We start from the raw sequence: 16,693 nt of genomic DNA, 5'->3' as shown, positions 1-16,693 counted from the left end.
TCAAGGAATTCAGACACCAGGGTTTGATAATTTGAAGCCATTAAACCCAGCCTACAACCTCTCCTCTGTCTCCACCATGCCCCCAGCAGGGAGAGTCTGCCAAAGTCAAAGGTACCACATCACCTTATGCTGGTGGGACCTGCAGTCAAACAAGTGCCACATACTGGGCAGGATAAGAAAAACAGAGTCCAGAGACTTCACAGGAAAGTCTTTCAACCTGCTGGGTCTCACCCTCAGGGAAAACCGAGGCAGGTGACTCTTTCTTCCTGATAGGAGGCCAGTTTGGTCTGGGAAAATCTGGCTGGGGTCTATAATATCTAAGTAGACCCTCCTAAGTGTGTGTGTGGGAAAGGCACCACACAAGCAGGGCTAGAAACAAGAAAACAAGAACTGAAAAATTCTCCTCTGTTAAAGAAAACTTAAGCTAAAGGTCCAGATAAAGCTGAACTGAATGTCAAAGAACGGCTAGACAACAAATTCATCCAGCAAGAAAACCCTAGATAAAAGAAGTGAAAGCAATCTCCAGAATAAACTAATTACGGTAATTAAATGCCTAGACGCCAGTAAAAAATAAAGATATGGCCCAGTCAAAGGAACAAACCAACAATTCAAATGACATACAGGAGCTGAAACAATTAATTCAGAATGTACAAACAGACATGGAAAAACTCATCAAAAACCAAATCAATGAATTGAGGGAGGATATAAAGAAGGCAAGGAAAGAACAAAAAGAAGAAACTGAAAGTCTGAAAAAGCAAATCACAGAACTTATGGGAATGAAAGACACAGTAGAAGAGATGAAAAAAACAATGGAAACCTACAATGGTAGATTTCGAGAGACAGAACATAGGATTTCTGAACTGGAGGATGGAGCATCTGAAATCCAACAAGAAACAGAAATATAGGGAAAAAAATGGAAAAATATGAGCAGAACATAGGATTTCTGAACTGGAGGATGGAACATCTGAAATCCAACAAGAAACAGAAATATAGGGGAAAAAATGGAAAAATATGAGCAGGGACTCAGGGAATTGAAAGACAATATGAAGCACACGAATATACGTGTTGTGGGTGTCCCAGAAGGAGAAGAAAAGGGAAAAGGAGGAGAAAAACTAATGGAGGAAATTATCACTGAAAATTTCCCAACTCTTATGAAAGACTTAAAATTACAGATCTAAGAAGTGCAGCTTCTCTTCTCCCCAAAGAGAATACATCCAAATAGACATACTCCAAGACATTTAATAATCAGAATGTCAGAGGTCAAAGAGAAAGAGAGGATCTTGAAAGCAGCAAGAGAAAAGCAATCCATCACATACAAGGGAAGCCCAATAAGACTATGTGCAGATCTCTCAGCAGAAACCATGGAGGCGAGAAGACAGTGGGATGATATATTTAAATTATTAAAAGAGAAAAGTTGCCAACCAAGAATTCTATATCCAGCAAAATTGTCCTTCAAAAATGAGGGAGAAATTAAAACATTTTCAGACAAAAAAATCACTGAGAGAATTTGTGACCAAGAGACCAGCTCTGCAAGAAATACTAAAGGGAAGACTAGAGACAGATACGAAGACAGAAGAGTGTAGAAAGGAAGACTTATGAGTAAAGGTAAAAAGAAGGAAAATTAGATATGACATGTAAAATCCAGAAGGCAAAATAGTAGAAGAAAGTACTACCCATGCAGTAATAACACTGAATGTTAATGGATTAAACTCTCCAATCAAAAGACATAGTCTGGCAGAATGGATTAAAAAACAGGACCCATCTATATGCTGTCTCTACTCAAAGGACACGAGGCCAAGGACACAAATGGACATTTACACACCAATGTTTATAGCAGCATTATTAACAATTACCAAGAGATGGGAACAGCCAAAATGTCCATCAACAGAAAGCTGGCTAAACAAACTGTGACATTTACATAAGATGGAATATTATGCAGCTGTAAGACAGAATAAAGTTATGAAGTATGTAACAACATGAATGGACCTTAAGGACATTATGCTGAGTGTGATTAGCCAAAAACAAAAGGACAAATACTGTATGGTCTCACTGATATGAACTCACATTAGTGAATAAACTTGGAATATTTCCTTGGTAACAGAGACCATCAGGAGATAGAAATAGGGTAAGATATTGGGTAATTGGAGCTGAAGGGATACAGATTGTGCAACAGGACTGAATATAAAAACTCAGAAATGGACAGCACAATACTACCTAACTGTAACACAATTATGTTAAAACACTGAATGAAGCTGCATATGAGAATAGTAGAGGGAGGAGGGCTGGGGCATAAATGAAATCACAAAGAAAGACGATAAAGACTGAGATGGTGTAATCTAGGAATGCCTAGAGTGTATACTGATAGTGACTAAAGTAAATTTAAAAAATGTTTTTGCATGAGGAAGAACAAAAGAATGTCATTACTGCAATGTGCTGAAAATAGATGGTACTTAATAGTTTAAAATTTCAACCTATGTGTGAGACTAAAGCAAAAAATGTTTATTTGGTACAAATCTATACTTTGACTAGTGCATCTCCTAATATAACTTATGTAGATAGTTGATTGAACACCTTAAATACATGGAACTTTGTATAGGACATGAGATTTTGTTGGTTTGTCCAGGTGATGCCCTGATGAATTCCAGAGTGATTTTATCAGTGAGTGGAAAAGTATTTGCAAAGTCCCCTTTGGGGAATGGTGAGAACGGGGGAAAACTCAAAAACTCAACTTCCCCAAGTTGAATTCTTTTTTTCTTTTTTTATAGAGAAAAAAATAAAAATAATAATAATAAAAAATATATATATATATAAATTATAGTAATAACATGGATGGACTTAGAGAACATTATGCTGAGTGAGTCTAGCCAAAAACTAAAGGACAAATACTGTATGGTCCCACTGATGTGAACCGACATTCGAGAATAAACTTGGAATATGTCATTGGTAACAGAGTCCAGCAGGAGTTAGAAACAGGGTAAGATAATGGGTAATAGGAGCTGAAGGGATACAGACTGTGCAACAGGACTAGATACAAAAACTCAAAAATGGACAGCACAATAATACCTAATTGTAAAGTAATCATGTTAAAACACTGAATGAAGCTGCATCTGAGCTATAGGTTTTTGTTTTGTTTTGTTTTGTTTTTTTACTATTATTATTTTTATTTTTTTCTCTATATTAACATTCTATATCTTTTTCGGTTGTGTTGCTAGTTCTTCTAAACCAATGCAAATGTCCTAAGAAACGATGATCATGCATCTATGTGATGATGTTAAGAATTACTGATTGCATATGTAGAATGGTATGATTTCTAAATGTTGGGTTAATTTCTTTTTTTCCGTTAATTAATAAAAAAAAAAAAAGTATTTGCAAAGTCCCCTTTGGGGAATGGTGAGTATGGGGGAAAACTCAAAAACTCAACTTCCCCAAGTTGAATTCTTTTTTTTTTTTTGTAGAGAAAAAAATAAAAATAATAATAATAAAAAATTAAAAAAAAAAATATATATATATATAAAAATTATAGTAATAATATGGATGGACCTAGAGAACATTATGCTAAGTGAGTCTAGCCAAAAACTAAAGGACAAATACTGTATGGTCCCACTGATGTGAACTGACATTCGAGAATAAACTTGGAATATGTCATTGGTAACAGAGACCAAGTTGAATTCTTGATATTCTCACAAGCAGTGTGGACAACCAAAGCTATAGGCTGAGCCCCTGGTCTTGGGGTTTGTTCATATGAAACTTAACCCCACAGGGGATAGGTCAAGCCTACTTAAAATTAAGCCTAAGAGTCACTCCCAAGAGAACTTCTTTTGTTGCTCAGATGTGGCCTCTCTCTCCAGCCAACACAGCAAGCAGACTCACCACCCTCCCCCTATCTACGTGGGACATGAATACCAGGGGTGTGGATCTTCCTGGCAGCGTGGGACAGAAATCCCAGAATAAGCTGAGATTCAGCATCAAGGGATTGAGAAAACCTTCTCGACCAAAAGGGGCAAGAGTGAAATGAGACAAAGTGTCAATGGCTGAGAGATTCCAAACAGAGTCGAGAGGTTATCCTGGAGGTTATTCTTATGCTTTAAGTAGATGTCACCTTGTTATCCAAGATGTAATGGAGAGGCTGGAGGGAACTGCCTGAAAATGTAGAGCTGTGTTCCAGTAGCCATGTTTCTTGATGATGATTGTATAATGATATAGCTTTCACAATGTGACCGTGTGATTGTGAAAACCTTGTGTCTGATGCTCCTTTTATCTACCTTGTCAATGGATGAGAGGAAGATATGGAATAAAAATAAATAATAGGGGGAACAAATGTTAAAATAGATTTTGTTTGAAATGCTAGTGATCAATGAAAGGGATCAGTAAGGTGTATGGCCTGTAAAATTTTCTTTTTTCTGTTTGTTATATTTTTCTGTTGTCTTTTTATTTCTTTTTCTGAATTGATACTAATGTTCTGGGAAATGATCAGGATGATTAATATGCAACTATGTGATGGTATTGTGAATTGCTGAGTGTATGTGTTGGGAATGTTTGTTTCTTGTAACTTTTTTTAATTAAAAAAAAAGAAAATGCAGGAAAACAACAACAACAAAATGCTTCACTTGTTAAAAAGTAATTTGCATCCAAACAATGGATTATTATGCCATTCTTAAAAATAATTATATGTAATATAATGAAAAAAATCTGTTAAGATACATCAAGTGAAAAAATTCAAGGAGCAAAACAGTGATTGGCACAATCCTTTTTAGGTGAACAAAAACTGTTAATAGTGGTTAACTCTGGGAAAAGAGTGATGTAATATAATGGGAGTGGAAAGGTAGGAGAGGGAAGAAAGGTAGCTTTTATTTTTCACTGAATAGCTTTCCTACATAAATTGAATTTACTAAAAATGTGTAAAAAAGTTTTTTTCTTTAAAGTAACTTGGATTTAGAGCAAAAATATAACAATATGCAAAAAAAATTTTAAGTTACTTGAAGTACAGCACATGTTAGAAATAGCTTCTACTTAGCATGATCATCATCTCTTCAGTTCTTTGAAAACTACCAGTCAAAGCAACAGAAATATTGAAACTTCAAAATTCTCCCCTAAAACTTACCACATTAATGCTTAGTTTTCTTGCCAGTTCTTCATCACTTTTCAATTGTTCTTCTATCTCTCTTTGCCTTTTTTCTGCTTGTCTTTTTTCCTCTTCTTCTTCCTCTGCCAATAATCTTTTTATGAATTCTTCACTGGCTTTGTTTTCTTCTTCCTCATTGGCTCGTCGTTCTGCCTCCACCTTAAAAAAAAATGATCAATAAAAAACAATCCTTACTTGAACTTTTTACTATACTTGAAATAGTTCATAACAAGATTAGTAAAAGAAAAGAAAAAAGAGAACAAACAGGAATTAAAACATCTCAAATGACACAAATTTCGAGAGGCAAACTCCTATAAAACAGTTCACAAAGGCCCTGTCCAGAAGCCTTTCCAATAAGGCAAACGTAACTATGATCATAGCCTCATACCTCCTTTCCTCAGTCCTTATCACAGTTTCTACTGCACTGTCACACATCTGTGGAAGTGTTTCTTATAAATACCTTCCTTGGTTAACAGAGTGCCATATGCTGAACGACTTAGGCCTGGTTCCTGAACAAAAACCCTAGCAAATGATAAAACTGACTTAGACCCTTGAATTAGGGTCTATTTCAGAAGTTGGGTTAATCCCAAAGCTGGCAAAAGAGAAAAAAGTGTTGAACAACTCCAATGGTCATTATAATTTTTTTAATTTACAGTGGAGGAGGACACTGAGGCACAGATAAGTAGGGGCAGAGTTGGGACTCAAACCTAGATTTTAGAACCTAAAGCCATGCTTGTGGTCATTTAAACTATAATGCCTGATACAAATAATACAAGAAACACTTTAGCAATTCAAAGGATTTGCTTAAAAAAAAAAAAAAGACGCTCTTGATGTCATGTGAGGAAGGAAACATGAGGCAATATCTGTTAGAGGACTTTCAAGTTTTCTTGATTTTAATGGAAAATTATAGGAAGAGACTGCGGAAGAGACTGCTTTCTCTTCTTTTGCATGTTATTGTATGCACCTCTGAGGTTCAAGATTTTGCAGTCATCTTGCCATTAGCCTGAAACCAATAATGAATCCCTCTGGAATTCCAGTTATACTTTTCTCATGGTTTAAAAATGGTAGTTTAAGTTGGGTTTTATTTGTAGTCAAAAGTGTCCCAATACAATAGAGTCTGTTCTCACTACACTGTGAGAATTAAATAATTCCTTTAAAGTTTTTACTTAGCACATTGCATATATAATAAACTGATAATTATGTCAGCTACCATAATTATTTATTATTTATTAGTTCTTCTAGACCTGTACAGTCCAATATGGTAACGACTACTTATATGTGGCTAAAGAGAATCTGAAATGTGGCTAGTGCAAATTGAGATGTACTGCAAAATACACAGAAGATTTTGAATACCTGGTAGGAAAGATACAATGTAAAATCATTTAATTTTTATATTTATTACAGAATAGAATAATAGCATTTTGGATATATTGGGTTAAGGTAAAATACAAAACAACAGCATTTTGGACATATTGGGTTAAAATAAATGCCACCTTTGTTAACTTTTAAAAATGTAACTATTAGAAAATTTAAAATTTAAACTACTCATGGGCTCACATTGTACTTCTGTCAGACAGTGTTGATTTACACAGTTGGAGAATGGGGAGGACTAGGGCTCTTTAATTCAAAGACTTAACTAAGTATTTAGATAATTCACATCTAGCCCATTATGCTCTCTTCACCTAAACCCATAACCATTTTTCCATCCTTCAAGCTCAAAGCTTCAGGGAAATGAAAAATGAAATACAAAAAATCTCCACACTTAAACTTAGGGATCATTATTACATAAGATGAGCACCAATTATGCATAAATAAATAAAAGCTAGTTTCTTGCTATTTTAAACACACGTAAAAATTGAAAGCCTATAAAGTACATTAAAATTATTTAAATTCCAATATACACTTTTAAAATAAGCACATAAAACTATATATAAAATCTGAAACTGAAAACAGCAAAGAATTTTCCCAAAAGATAATAAATATTCAGCACCCACCTTGCTTATTTCTTCTTCATATTCTCTTCTCAATTCCCCAGGTTTACTTAACAGACGAACTGGCTGATAGTCATCAACTGTTTTATATTCAAAAAAAAAAAAGAAAAGAAAATAATACTATAGACAACACATAATATTATGGCTAGCTTCGGTTTTCTATAAAACTACATTAAAATAAAAATACAAAATTAATCTTCACGAAATTCCAATTTTGAAGGTCAGAGGTTTTCTAATTTAAAATAGCATGTGAATATATAAATTTAACCCTTCCTCTAGACTTTTTACTGTTGGTAAAATAGCAGTAAAGGAATAATAAAAGAAATATAACCCCCAACGAAGAATAACAAAACAAATATAATTCTCAATCAGTAAATGAAAGATTTCTAGAAAATGGGATTTAATGGAAGACAACTAACTTTTATAGGACAATGAAGAAAAATGCAACATTTAGAAGAAAAAGGATACAGCTGACATGGCAAAGGGAGGGATGATCTGCTTCATTTACCTGGAAAACAGCCCGGACCCTAAAACTCAAGGCAAGATAAAATCTAGAATAAAAAGGTATGGGATTGAAAACAGAAGAATTTAAAGTTTATAGACTGTACATACAGAATACATTTTGCCTGGATATATGTGCATGTGCACACATACACATTCACAGGTATTCTATAAAGAAACTGAACTGTATGGGGAGAGCCAAAGCAGCTAATGTGAGGAGTGGTGATCCTGAGAAAAGCACTCTACAAGCTGGCAATTAGGGGTGGCAAATCATAATGGCCAGCTTTCCATCTGCTTGTCTCCAATGTCAGCCACCAATCCCCATCCAATGTACACAGAACATTTCTGATAGTGGCTCATTTTTAAATATGAAAGCAAAACAAAAGTTCATTACACATTTGTATTAAACCTATAGGTTTAAAGAGAAAGACTAAGTTATACAAATTGGGGGAAAATACCCTGCAGTTAAGAGGCATTGCAGGAACAGAAAACAATCTGTGTGTATTTATCTTTCTAGCTATACAGCTCTACAGCAAATTGGATGACAATTTTAATCCATAAGACAAGAACAGAACACTATAAAAAGGAATATCCAGAGAACAGTTGAGAACACTTAGAAATTAAAAATGAGGGCTGGAAGATAAAAATTATTCCAGAAAGAAAAAAGACAAAAGAGACAAGAAAAGATGAATGATACAAAGCATCAATCCAAGGAGTCCAACTTTCAATCTATAGGAAATAGAAAGCATAAAGTAAACAGAAATAAAGAAATAAGCCAAGAAATAATAAAAGGGGAATTTGATAGAGCTGAAGGATCTGTTTGCAGAGAGGTAAGAGTTCACTGGGTAACCCCAAATTATACAAGTCACTGTAAAATTTCAGAACACCAGGGACAAATAGAATATACTAGAATCTTCTAGGATAAGAAAAAAGGGGTAAAAAGGAATAAGGATCTGTCTAAAACCATACTCTTCATGTTCAGCAATGAATGCAATAGATGAGAAAGGTACAGTGTCTTCAAAGATGGGGGAGAAAATTATTTTGCAGCTAAAATTGTATACCCTGCCTAGCTGTCAACCACATATACAGGAAGAAAACAAAGACATTTTCAAACATGCAAACTTAGAATGTTTACTGCCAATCACTTTTCTTAGGAAATATATTAAGAATATCTTCCAGAATACTAAAGAGGTAAGCCAAAAAGACTAAGAGATAAAGCTCATGGAACAATGGAACAATGGATCTAGGAGAGAGAGGAGTAGGGAAGTCTTTGGAAGACAGAAATGTAATGGGTCTAAAGAACAGAAAGCACAGACTGTAGCAGGAAGAAAGAAGAGCACCAGAATGGAAGCCTTCAGCAAAAATTTTAACATTTTATCCCTGGGGGAAGGATATGATTTAGGCAAAGGGAACCAATTAGAAACTTCAGGGTGAAAAAGAACTGCAAATAAAGAAGAGATAATCATAAACTCAACAATACTGTTTTCACTTAATGTTCCTACTTTGAAAATAATAATTTTATGATCATTGAAATAAATTTAAACGTCAAACTCCTTTGACAATGTAAAAGTATACTAGACAAAAGTTGAGGTAGAAGGAAAGAGAACTTAAATAAGAATAGCACTATTAATAATCTCATATTACAAATGTGGAGCCAAGACACGGGCAATGGTTGATGAAACAAAAAATAAAGGTATAAATATATAAAAGTTATAGAGATTAATATACCAGGAGTTGCAAACTCAAATGTGTATGGGGGTTTAGGAATTAAAGTAAATGAGTTTGTGGTGAACAGAAATACATATGCCTGTCTAAAGGGGCAGCTGATCCTCAACTCAGGCACATCAATATCCTATTTCTGCTTTTCCAAGAGCACCCAGAAATCCTGATTTTAGTGTAAAATTTCCCAGTTTTAAACACTGGTAAAGGATGGGTATTGGCCTGCAGGCCACAATTTGCAAACACTGCAATAGTGGAACTAAAAATAGTGATAAAACTCCATCAGGAACAAGAGAGGAAATATGCTAAATTCCCATTTATGTGAGCCTCTGAAGAGGATCCATTTGAGACAATGTAGTGGGAAAATATAGGAAAGAAAGGTAGAAGTCTCGTAAAAGCATAGGATGGGTGAAAAACAAAGCCCAGGTACATAGGAGAGACAGGAATAAAGGGTGGAATAAGATACATGCAGTGAGGTAAGCTTAATATCAGATAGTATAGATTAAGGGTTGGCAAACTTTTCTGTAATAGGCTATACAGATAGTATCTTCTGCTTTGTGGGCTATACAGTCTCTGTTGCAGTAACTCAACTGTATTTTAGTATGAAAGCAGCCATAAACATAAATTAGTGAGTGTGAAGCCTGTGTTCCAATAAAACTTTATTTACAAAAAAAAAAAAAAGATACTGCGGGAATAGGGAATAAAGGCTTAAAATGTACAGCATTTCTATTTGGGATGATAGAAATGTCTTGGTAATGGATGGTGATGATGGCAGCACAACACTGAATGTAATTAACAGCACTGAAATATATATATGAATGCAGTTAAAAGAATAAACTTAAAAAGCAATCCATGGAACTGCACTATGCAAAGACAGAAAAGCCTAAATTTAACCACTGTATTATATTAACAGTAAAATCATAAAGACATGTTTTTATCAACTGTAACAAATGTACCACCACACCAATTAAAAAAAAAAAGGCATGGGCCAAATTTGGCCTGTGAGAATTGGTTTGCTGGCCTATGGCTTAAATATCCCTAACTACTTTAAGTTCTCAAGAGAAATTCTTTGAGAACTTATTCTGATGGGTGTGAAGCCTTTATTATAAACAGTATCTCTTCAAGCTGTTACTGCAGTAAAAGAATGACCCAATTGAATAAGGCTGGGCTTTAATCTGCATTAATGGAGTCTTCATAAGCAGAATGAAATTCAGACATAGAGATAAGAGAAACCACAGGGAGCAGCCAGTAACTTGAAGTCAATGGAACCTAGGAGAAAATGAGAAGATGCTGCCATGTGCATTGTCACATGACGGAAAAGCCAAGGAACCCCAGAGACACCAACCCCAAGAGGAAGCAATCCTTCCAGCCTGTGAAACTGTGAGCCAATAAATTCTGTTGGTAAGGTCACCCATTGCATGGTATTTGTTTTAGCAGCTAGGAAACTAAAATAGGGAAGATTTCAAGTTTATTGTTATTTAAAAGCTCCCTAGCTACATAAAATAATAAAAATATCCAAGAAAATTTAGAAAAAGAATAATGAAAACCAACTTACTCTGTTAAATATCTAAACTTAAAATTAAGCAATATTAAGGAGAAAGTATGTGGCTAACATAGCTGTATAAAATAGTTAAAAAGTTAAAATCTCCAGAACTCTGGAAAATAGGCATATATTAAGGAAACTGGAAAAAGGATGGACCATTAAACAAGCGGTGTTAATACAACTGGCTAGCCATGTGGGAAAAAAGTTAAGATGCCTACTTCAAATAATACTAGAAATAAAGTCCTGGCAGATTAAAACATCTTGAATAGAAACAACTTATAAATGAGATTATGAGAAGAAAATAGAAGAGACAAATTTAAAATCTTAAGATGAAACCCCAAAACAATCAAAACTTTCATATGATGACAAAACCACAACATTTGAAAATAACAAACTGGGTGTAATTCTTTGCAAAAACACAAACTACTAAAGAATTAATTTCCAAAATTTAAAAAGAACCCCTACAGGCAATATACAAGATTCCACAAGGGTTCCAGGCACTGGAGTAATTTTCCAGAAACCTACAACCTCCAGATGGGTCCCTGGTCCAGATAATTCCTAAAACCTAGCCCAGCCTCTCCAGAACATCAGATAGTTCCATCTCCCTACCTCATATTAGTGACAGACCCTTGTAATATCAAAAACTTAGAACTGCCGTAGCCCAAACAACCCCAAAGAGAGGTACAGAAAGATCAAAGGTGATGGTAGAATTATACATAGAAGATAGGACTTAACAATTGATTATGAATGCTGAATCGTTAAATTCATACCTCTTTTAGTCTCCAGTATTTTAGAGCAGCTAGAAGTAAAAACCTAAAACTGAAATTGTAACCCATGTCAGTCTGAAATATGTTCTACAACTAACTGCGGCGCTGTGTTTTGAAATTTATAGCTTTTTGTATATATGCTATTGTTTACAAAAAAAAGTTAACTGTGATGATATAAAAAAAGTTATTTAAGCCCTCTAGCGTCCTATATTCTGGAGCAGCTAGAAGGAAAAATATGAGAGGATCACATGGTAGCCCATGACAAACTCTGGGATCTATCCTGTAACCACTTTTGAAGAGTACCTTGAAAACAAGTTTTTTTTTATTTTTTTGCTTTGTATATATGTTATACGATATAAAAACAAAAATTAAAAAAGTGAAAGGTTGGGAAAAGATATTTCAAGCAAACAATCAGAAAAGAGCAGGAGTAGCTATAGTAATATCTGACAAGTTAGACTTCAAATGCAAAACAATTAAGAGACAAAGAAGGACACTATGCATTTTAAAAAGGAACAATTCAACAAGAAGACACAATAATCATAAATATTTATGCACCAAGCCACAGAGCTCTAAAATACATGAGGTAAACACTGACCATTATAGTTGGAGATTTCAATTCCCCACACTCACCAATGGACAGAACATCCAGAAAGAAGATCAATAAGAGACAGAATTTGAATAACACAATAAATGAACTAGACTTAACAGACATTTACACCTCACAACAGCAGGATATACATTTTTTTCTCAATGCTCATAGATCATATTCAAGGAAAGACCACATGCTGGGTCACAAAGCAAGTCTCAATAAATTAAAAAAGACTGGGATCACACAAAACACTTCCTTAGATAATAATAGAATGAAGTTGGAAATCAATAACAGGCAGAGGGGCCAGAAAATTCACAAATATATGGAGGCTAAATAACATACTCTTCAATATCCAGTGGGTCAAGAGAGAAATTACAAAAGTAATCAATAAATATCTCAAGGCAAATGAAAATGAAAACACAACATGTCAAAATTTATGGATGCAGCAAAGGCAGTGCAGAAGGAAAATTACTGCCTCATTATTTATGATGAATTTTCTTTATCATTAAAAAGATGAAAAAGCAAAAATCGAGGAATTAACTGTTCACCTGGAAGAACTAGAGAAAGAACAGCAAACTCACCCCAAAAGAAACAGAAGATGAGAAATAATGAAGATTAAACCAGAAATAAATGAAATTGAGAACATGAAAAGAATCAAGAAAATCAACAAAGCCAGAAGTTGGTTCTTCGTGAAAAATCAACAAAATTGATGGGCCCTTAGCTAAGCTGACAAGAGAGAGAGAGAGAGAGAGAGAATATGCAAACAAATTCAGAAATGGAAGAAGAGACATAACCACTGACCCTGCAGAAATAGAGGAGGTGATGAAATGATAAGATGCGCAACTATATGCTAATAAACTAGACAATGCAGATGAAATGGACAACATTCTAGAAAGGCATGAAAAACCAACAATGACTTGAGAAGAAAGAGATGATCTCAACAAACCAATCATGGGAAAAGAGACTGAATCAGTTATCAAGAATCTCCCCAAAAACAAAAGTACCGGACCAGATGGGTCACGTGTGAATTCTACCAAGCAATCCTGCTCAAACTCTTCAAAAAAAATAGAAGAGGGAAAGCTACCTAACTCATCCTATGAAGCCAACAGCACCTTAATACCAAAATCAAACAACAATACTACAAGAAAAGAAAATTACAGACCAATCTCTCTAATAAAGGTACAAGATTTCTCCACATGCAAATCGATTCCAGCAGCACACTTAAAAGAATTATACATCATGACCAAGTGGGATTTATTCCAGGTATGCAAGGATGGTTCAACATAAGAAAATCAATTAATGCGATACACCATATCAACAAATCAAAGTGGAAAAACCACATGATCTTCTTGACTGATGTAGAAAAGGCATCTGACAAAATTCAAATCGAGAGCATGAAAACAATCAAGAAAATCAACAAAGCCAGAAGTTTGTTCTCTGAGACAATCAATAAAAATTGACGGATTTTCTTGATGAAAACACTTCAAAGGATAGGAACAGAAGGGAACTTCCTCAACATCATAAAAGGAATACATGAAAAACCCACAGCTAGTATCATTCTCAATGGGGAAAGACTGAATGCTCTCACTCTAAGATCAGGAACAAGACAAGGATGCCCACTATTACACTGTTCCTCAACACTGTGCTGGAAGTTCTAGCCAGAGAAATTAGACAAGAAAAAGAAATAAAAGGCAACCAAATTGGAAAGGAAGAAGTAAAACTCTCACTGTTTGCAAATGAGATGATACTATATGTTGAAAATCTCAAAAAAAACTACAGCAGAGCTACTAGAGCTAATAAATGAGTAAAGCAAAGTGGTAGAGTACAAGATCAACACCAAAAATATCAGCACTGTTTCTATACATTAGTAATGAGCAATCTGAGGCGGAAAATCAAGAAAATATCCCATTTACAATAGCAACCAAATGAAGCAAATATTTAGGAATAAATTTAAATAAGGATACAAAAACCCATTAACAGAGAACTACAAGAAATTGCTAAAAGAAATCATGGAAGACCTAATAGAAGTGTATACCATGTTCATGTAGTGCAGAAAGAAAAATGAAGTGGGAGGTCTCATACCATCTGACTTTAAAGCATATTATGAAGCTACAGGGATCAAAACAGCATGGTACTGGCATAGACAGATATACTGACCAATAGAATTAAACAGAGTATTAAGCAATAGACCCTCTCATCTATGGACAATTGATCTTTTTAAAAAAATATTTTTATTATAAACAACGAACAAACCATACACATATTCTTGACATACAAACCATTCTTGACATGGTTATAATCAACGGCTCACAACATCATCACATAGTTGCATATTCATCACAACGATCATTTATTCCATAATCAGACACAAGGTTTTCACTATCACACAGTCATATTGCAGAAACTGTATCATTTTACAATCATCTTTGAGAAACATGGCCACTGAAATACAGCTCTACAGTTTCAGGAACTTCCCTCTAGTTACTCTAATACACCATAAACTAAAAAAGTATATATATCTTCTATATATTGGATAAGAAGAACCTCCAGGATAACCTCTTGACTCTTTTTGAAATCTCTCAGCCACTGACACTTTGTCTCTTTTCTCTCTTCCCCCTTTCAGTTGAGAAGGTTTTCTCAATTCCTTGATGCTGAGTCCCAACTCATTCTAGGATTTCTGTCCCACGCTGCAAGGGAGAGTTTACACCCCTGGGAGTCATACCCCAGGTAGAGAGGGGGACGGCAGTGTGTTCCCTTGCCATGGACAACTGATCTTTTTTTTTTTAATTTATTAATTTTAAAAAATTTAACAAACAAACTAAAACATTAACATATATAATCAGTAATTCACAATATCATCTCTTAGTTGCATATTCACCATTTCTTACAACATTTGCATTAATTCATAAAAAGAAATAAAAAAAAAGAAAAAGAAATAAAACGAAAACAGAAAGAAAAAAAACAGATTATACCTACCATACCCCTTAACCCTCGCTTTCACTGATCTCTAGCATTTCAAACTAAATTTATTTTAACATTTGTGCCCCCTATTATTTATTTTTATTCCATATGTTCTACTTGTCTGTTGACAAGGTAGATAAAAGGAGCATCAGACACAAGGTTTTCACAATCATAGAGTCACACTGTGAAAGCTATATCATTATTCAATCATCCTCAAGAAACATGGCTACTGGAACACAGCTCTACATTTTCAGGCAGTTTCCTTCAGCTTCTCCATTACATCTTGAATAACAAGTGATATCTACTTAATGCTTAAGAATAACCTCCATCCAAATCTCTTTTTCCTGTCTTTTCCCTTTAGCCTGCATAACTCCTGTTAGTATTTCTTGTAGGGCTGGACTCTTGTTGATGAACTCTCTCAGTGTTTGCTTATCTGTGAATATCTTAACTTTCCCTCAATAAAAAAGAATTTTTTTGTATGCTGTATGGCAGGGAACACATTTCATTCTTTTTCCATGTGAGTTTCCCTATTGGAGCACCATTTGCTGGATTGTTTGTTTGGCTTTTCATTTATGTGTTCGTTTGTTTGGGAAGTGCATAGGCTGGGAATTGAACCCGGGTCTCCTGCATGGCAGGCGAGAATTATACCACTGAACTACCCTGGCATGCCCTCTCCCTCATTTTCTTTCTTTCTTTTTTTTTTTTGCATGGGCAGACACCAGGAGATGAACCCAGGTCTCTGGCATGGCAGGCAGAGCCATAGTGGCCTGCCCTCTCCCTCATTTCTGAAGGACAGTTTGGCCAGATAGAGAATTTCTGTCTGGTAGTTTTTTCTCTTTCAATACCTTAAATACATCATACCATTGCCTTCTTGTCCCTGTGGTTTTGATGAGAGAGTGGTACTTAGTTTTGTTGAGGATCCCTTGTGTGTGATGGATGGCTTTTCTCTTGCTGTTTTAAGAATTCTCTCTTTATCTTTGTCTCTTTACATTCTGATTGGCATGTGTCTTGGAGTATGTCTATTGGGATTTGTTCTGTTTGGAGTACACTGTGCTTCTTAGACATATATATTTAAATCTTTCACATGAGTTGGGGAATTTTCAGACATTACTTCCTCAAGTATTCTTTCTGTCCCCTTTCCCTTCTCTTCCCTTTCTAGGACACCATGGCACCTATGTCTGTGTGCTTCATGTTATCATTCAATCCCCTGAGACCCTGTCAATTTTTCCATTCTTTTTTTCTATCTGTTCTTCTGTCTGTATAATTTCAGATGTGCTGTCTTCTAGTTTGCTGATCCTCTCTTCTCCCTGATCAAATCTGCTATTTTATGCCTCTACTGTATTTTCAATCTCTTCTATGTACCTTTCATTCCCAGAAGTTGTTATTTTTCTTTGTATGCTTTAAAATTTTTCTGTATGCTCACCCAGCGTCTTATCTTTTTATCCATATTTTCCTTCATCTCCTTGAATTAATTTAGGCAATTTGTTTCAACATCTTTTA

At 34.9% G+C, this 16,693-nt stretch overlaps 1 protein-coding gene across 1 annotated transcript in view; it reads right to left on the bottom strand.

The window, feature by feature from the left end:
- Window positions 1–16,693, bottom strand: part of RNF168 (ring finger protein 168) — a 52,726-nt gene that overhangs the window by 24,409 nt on the left and 11,624 nt on the right. Inside the window, exons 2-3 of the mRNA XM_077117986.1 lie at window positions 7,117–7,193; window positions 5,102–5,281 (exon numbers count right to left, since the gene is read on the bottom strand). Coding sequence (XP_076974101.1) covers window positions 5,102–5,281; window positions 7,117–7,193 — 257 coding nt within the window. The remainder of the gene's footprint in view (window positions 1–5,101; window positions 5,282–7,116; window positions 7,194–16,693) is intronic.

Source organism: Tamandua tetradactyla, chromosome 10, assembly GCF_023851605.1.
Source record: "Tamandua tetradactyla isolate mTamTet1 chromosome 10, mTamTet1.pri, whole genome shotgun sequence".
NCBI classification, from domain to species: domain Eukaryota; kingdom Metazoa; phylum Chordata; class Mammalia; order Pilosa; family Myrmecophagidae; genus Tamandua; species Tamandua tetradactyla.
The sequence above is the reverse complement of the archived record's forward strand: the minus strand, read 5'-3'. Positions and strand labels throughout refer to the sequence as shown.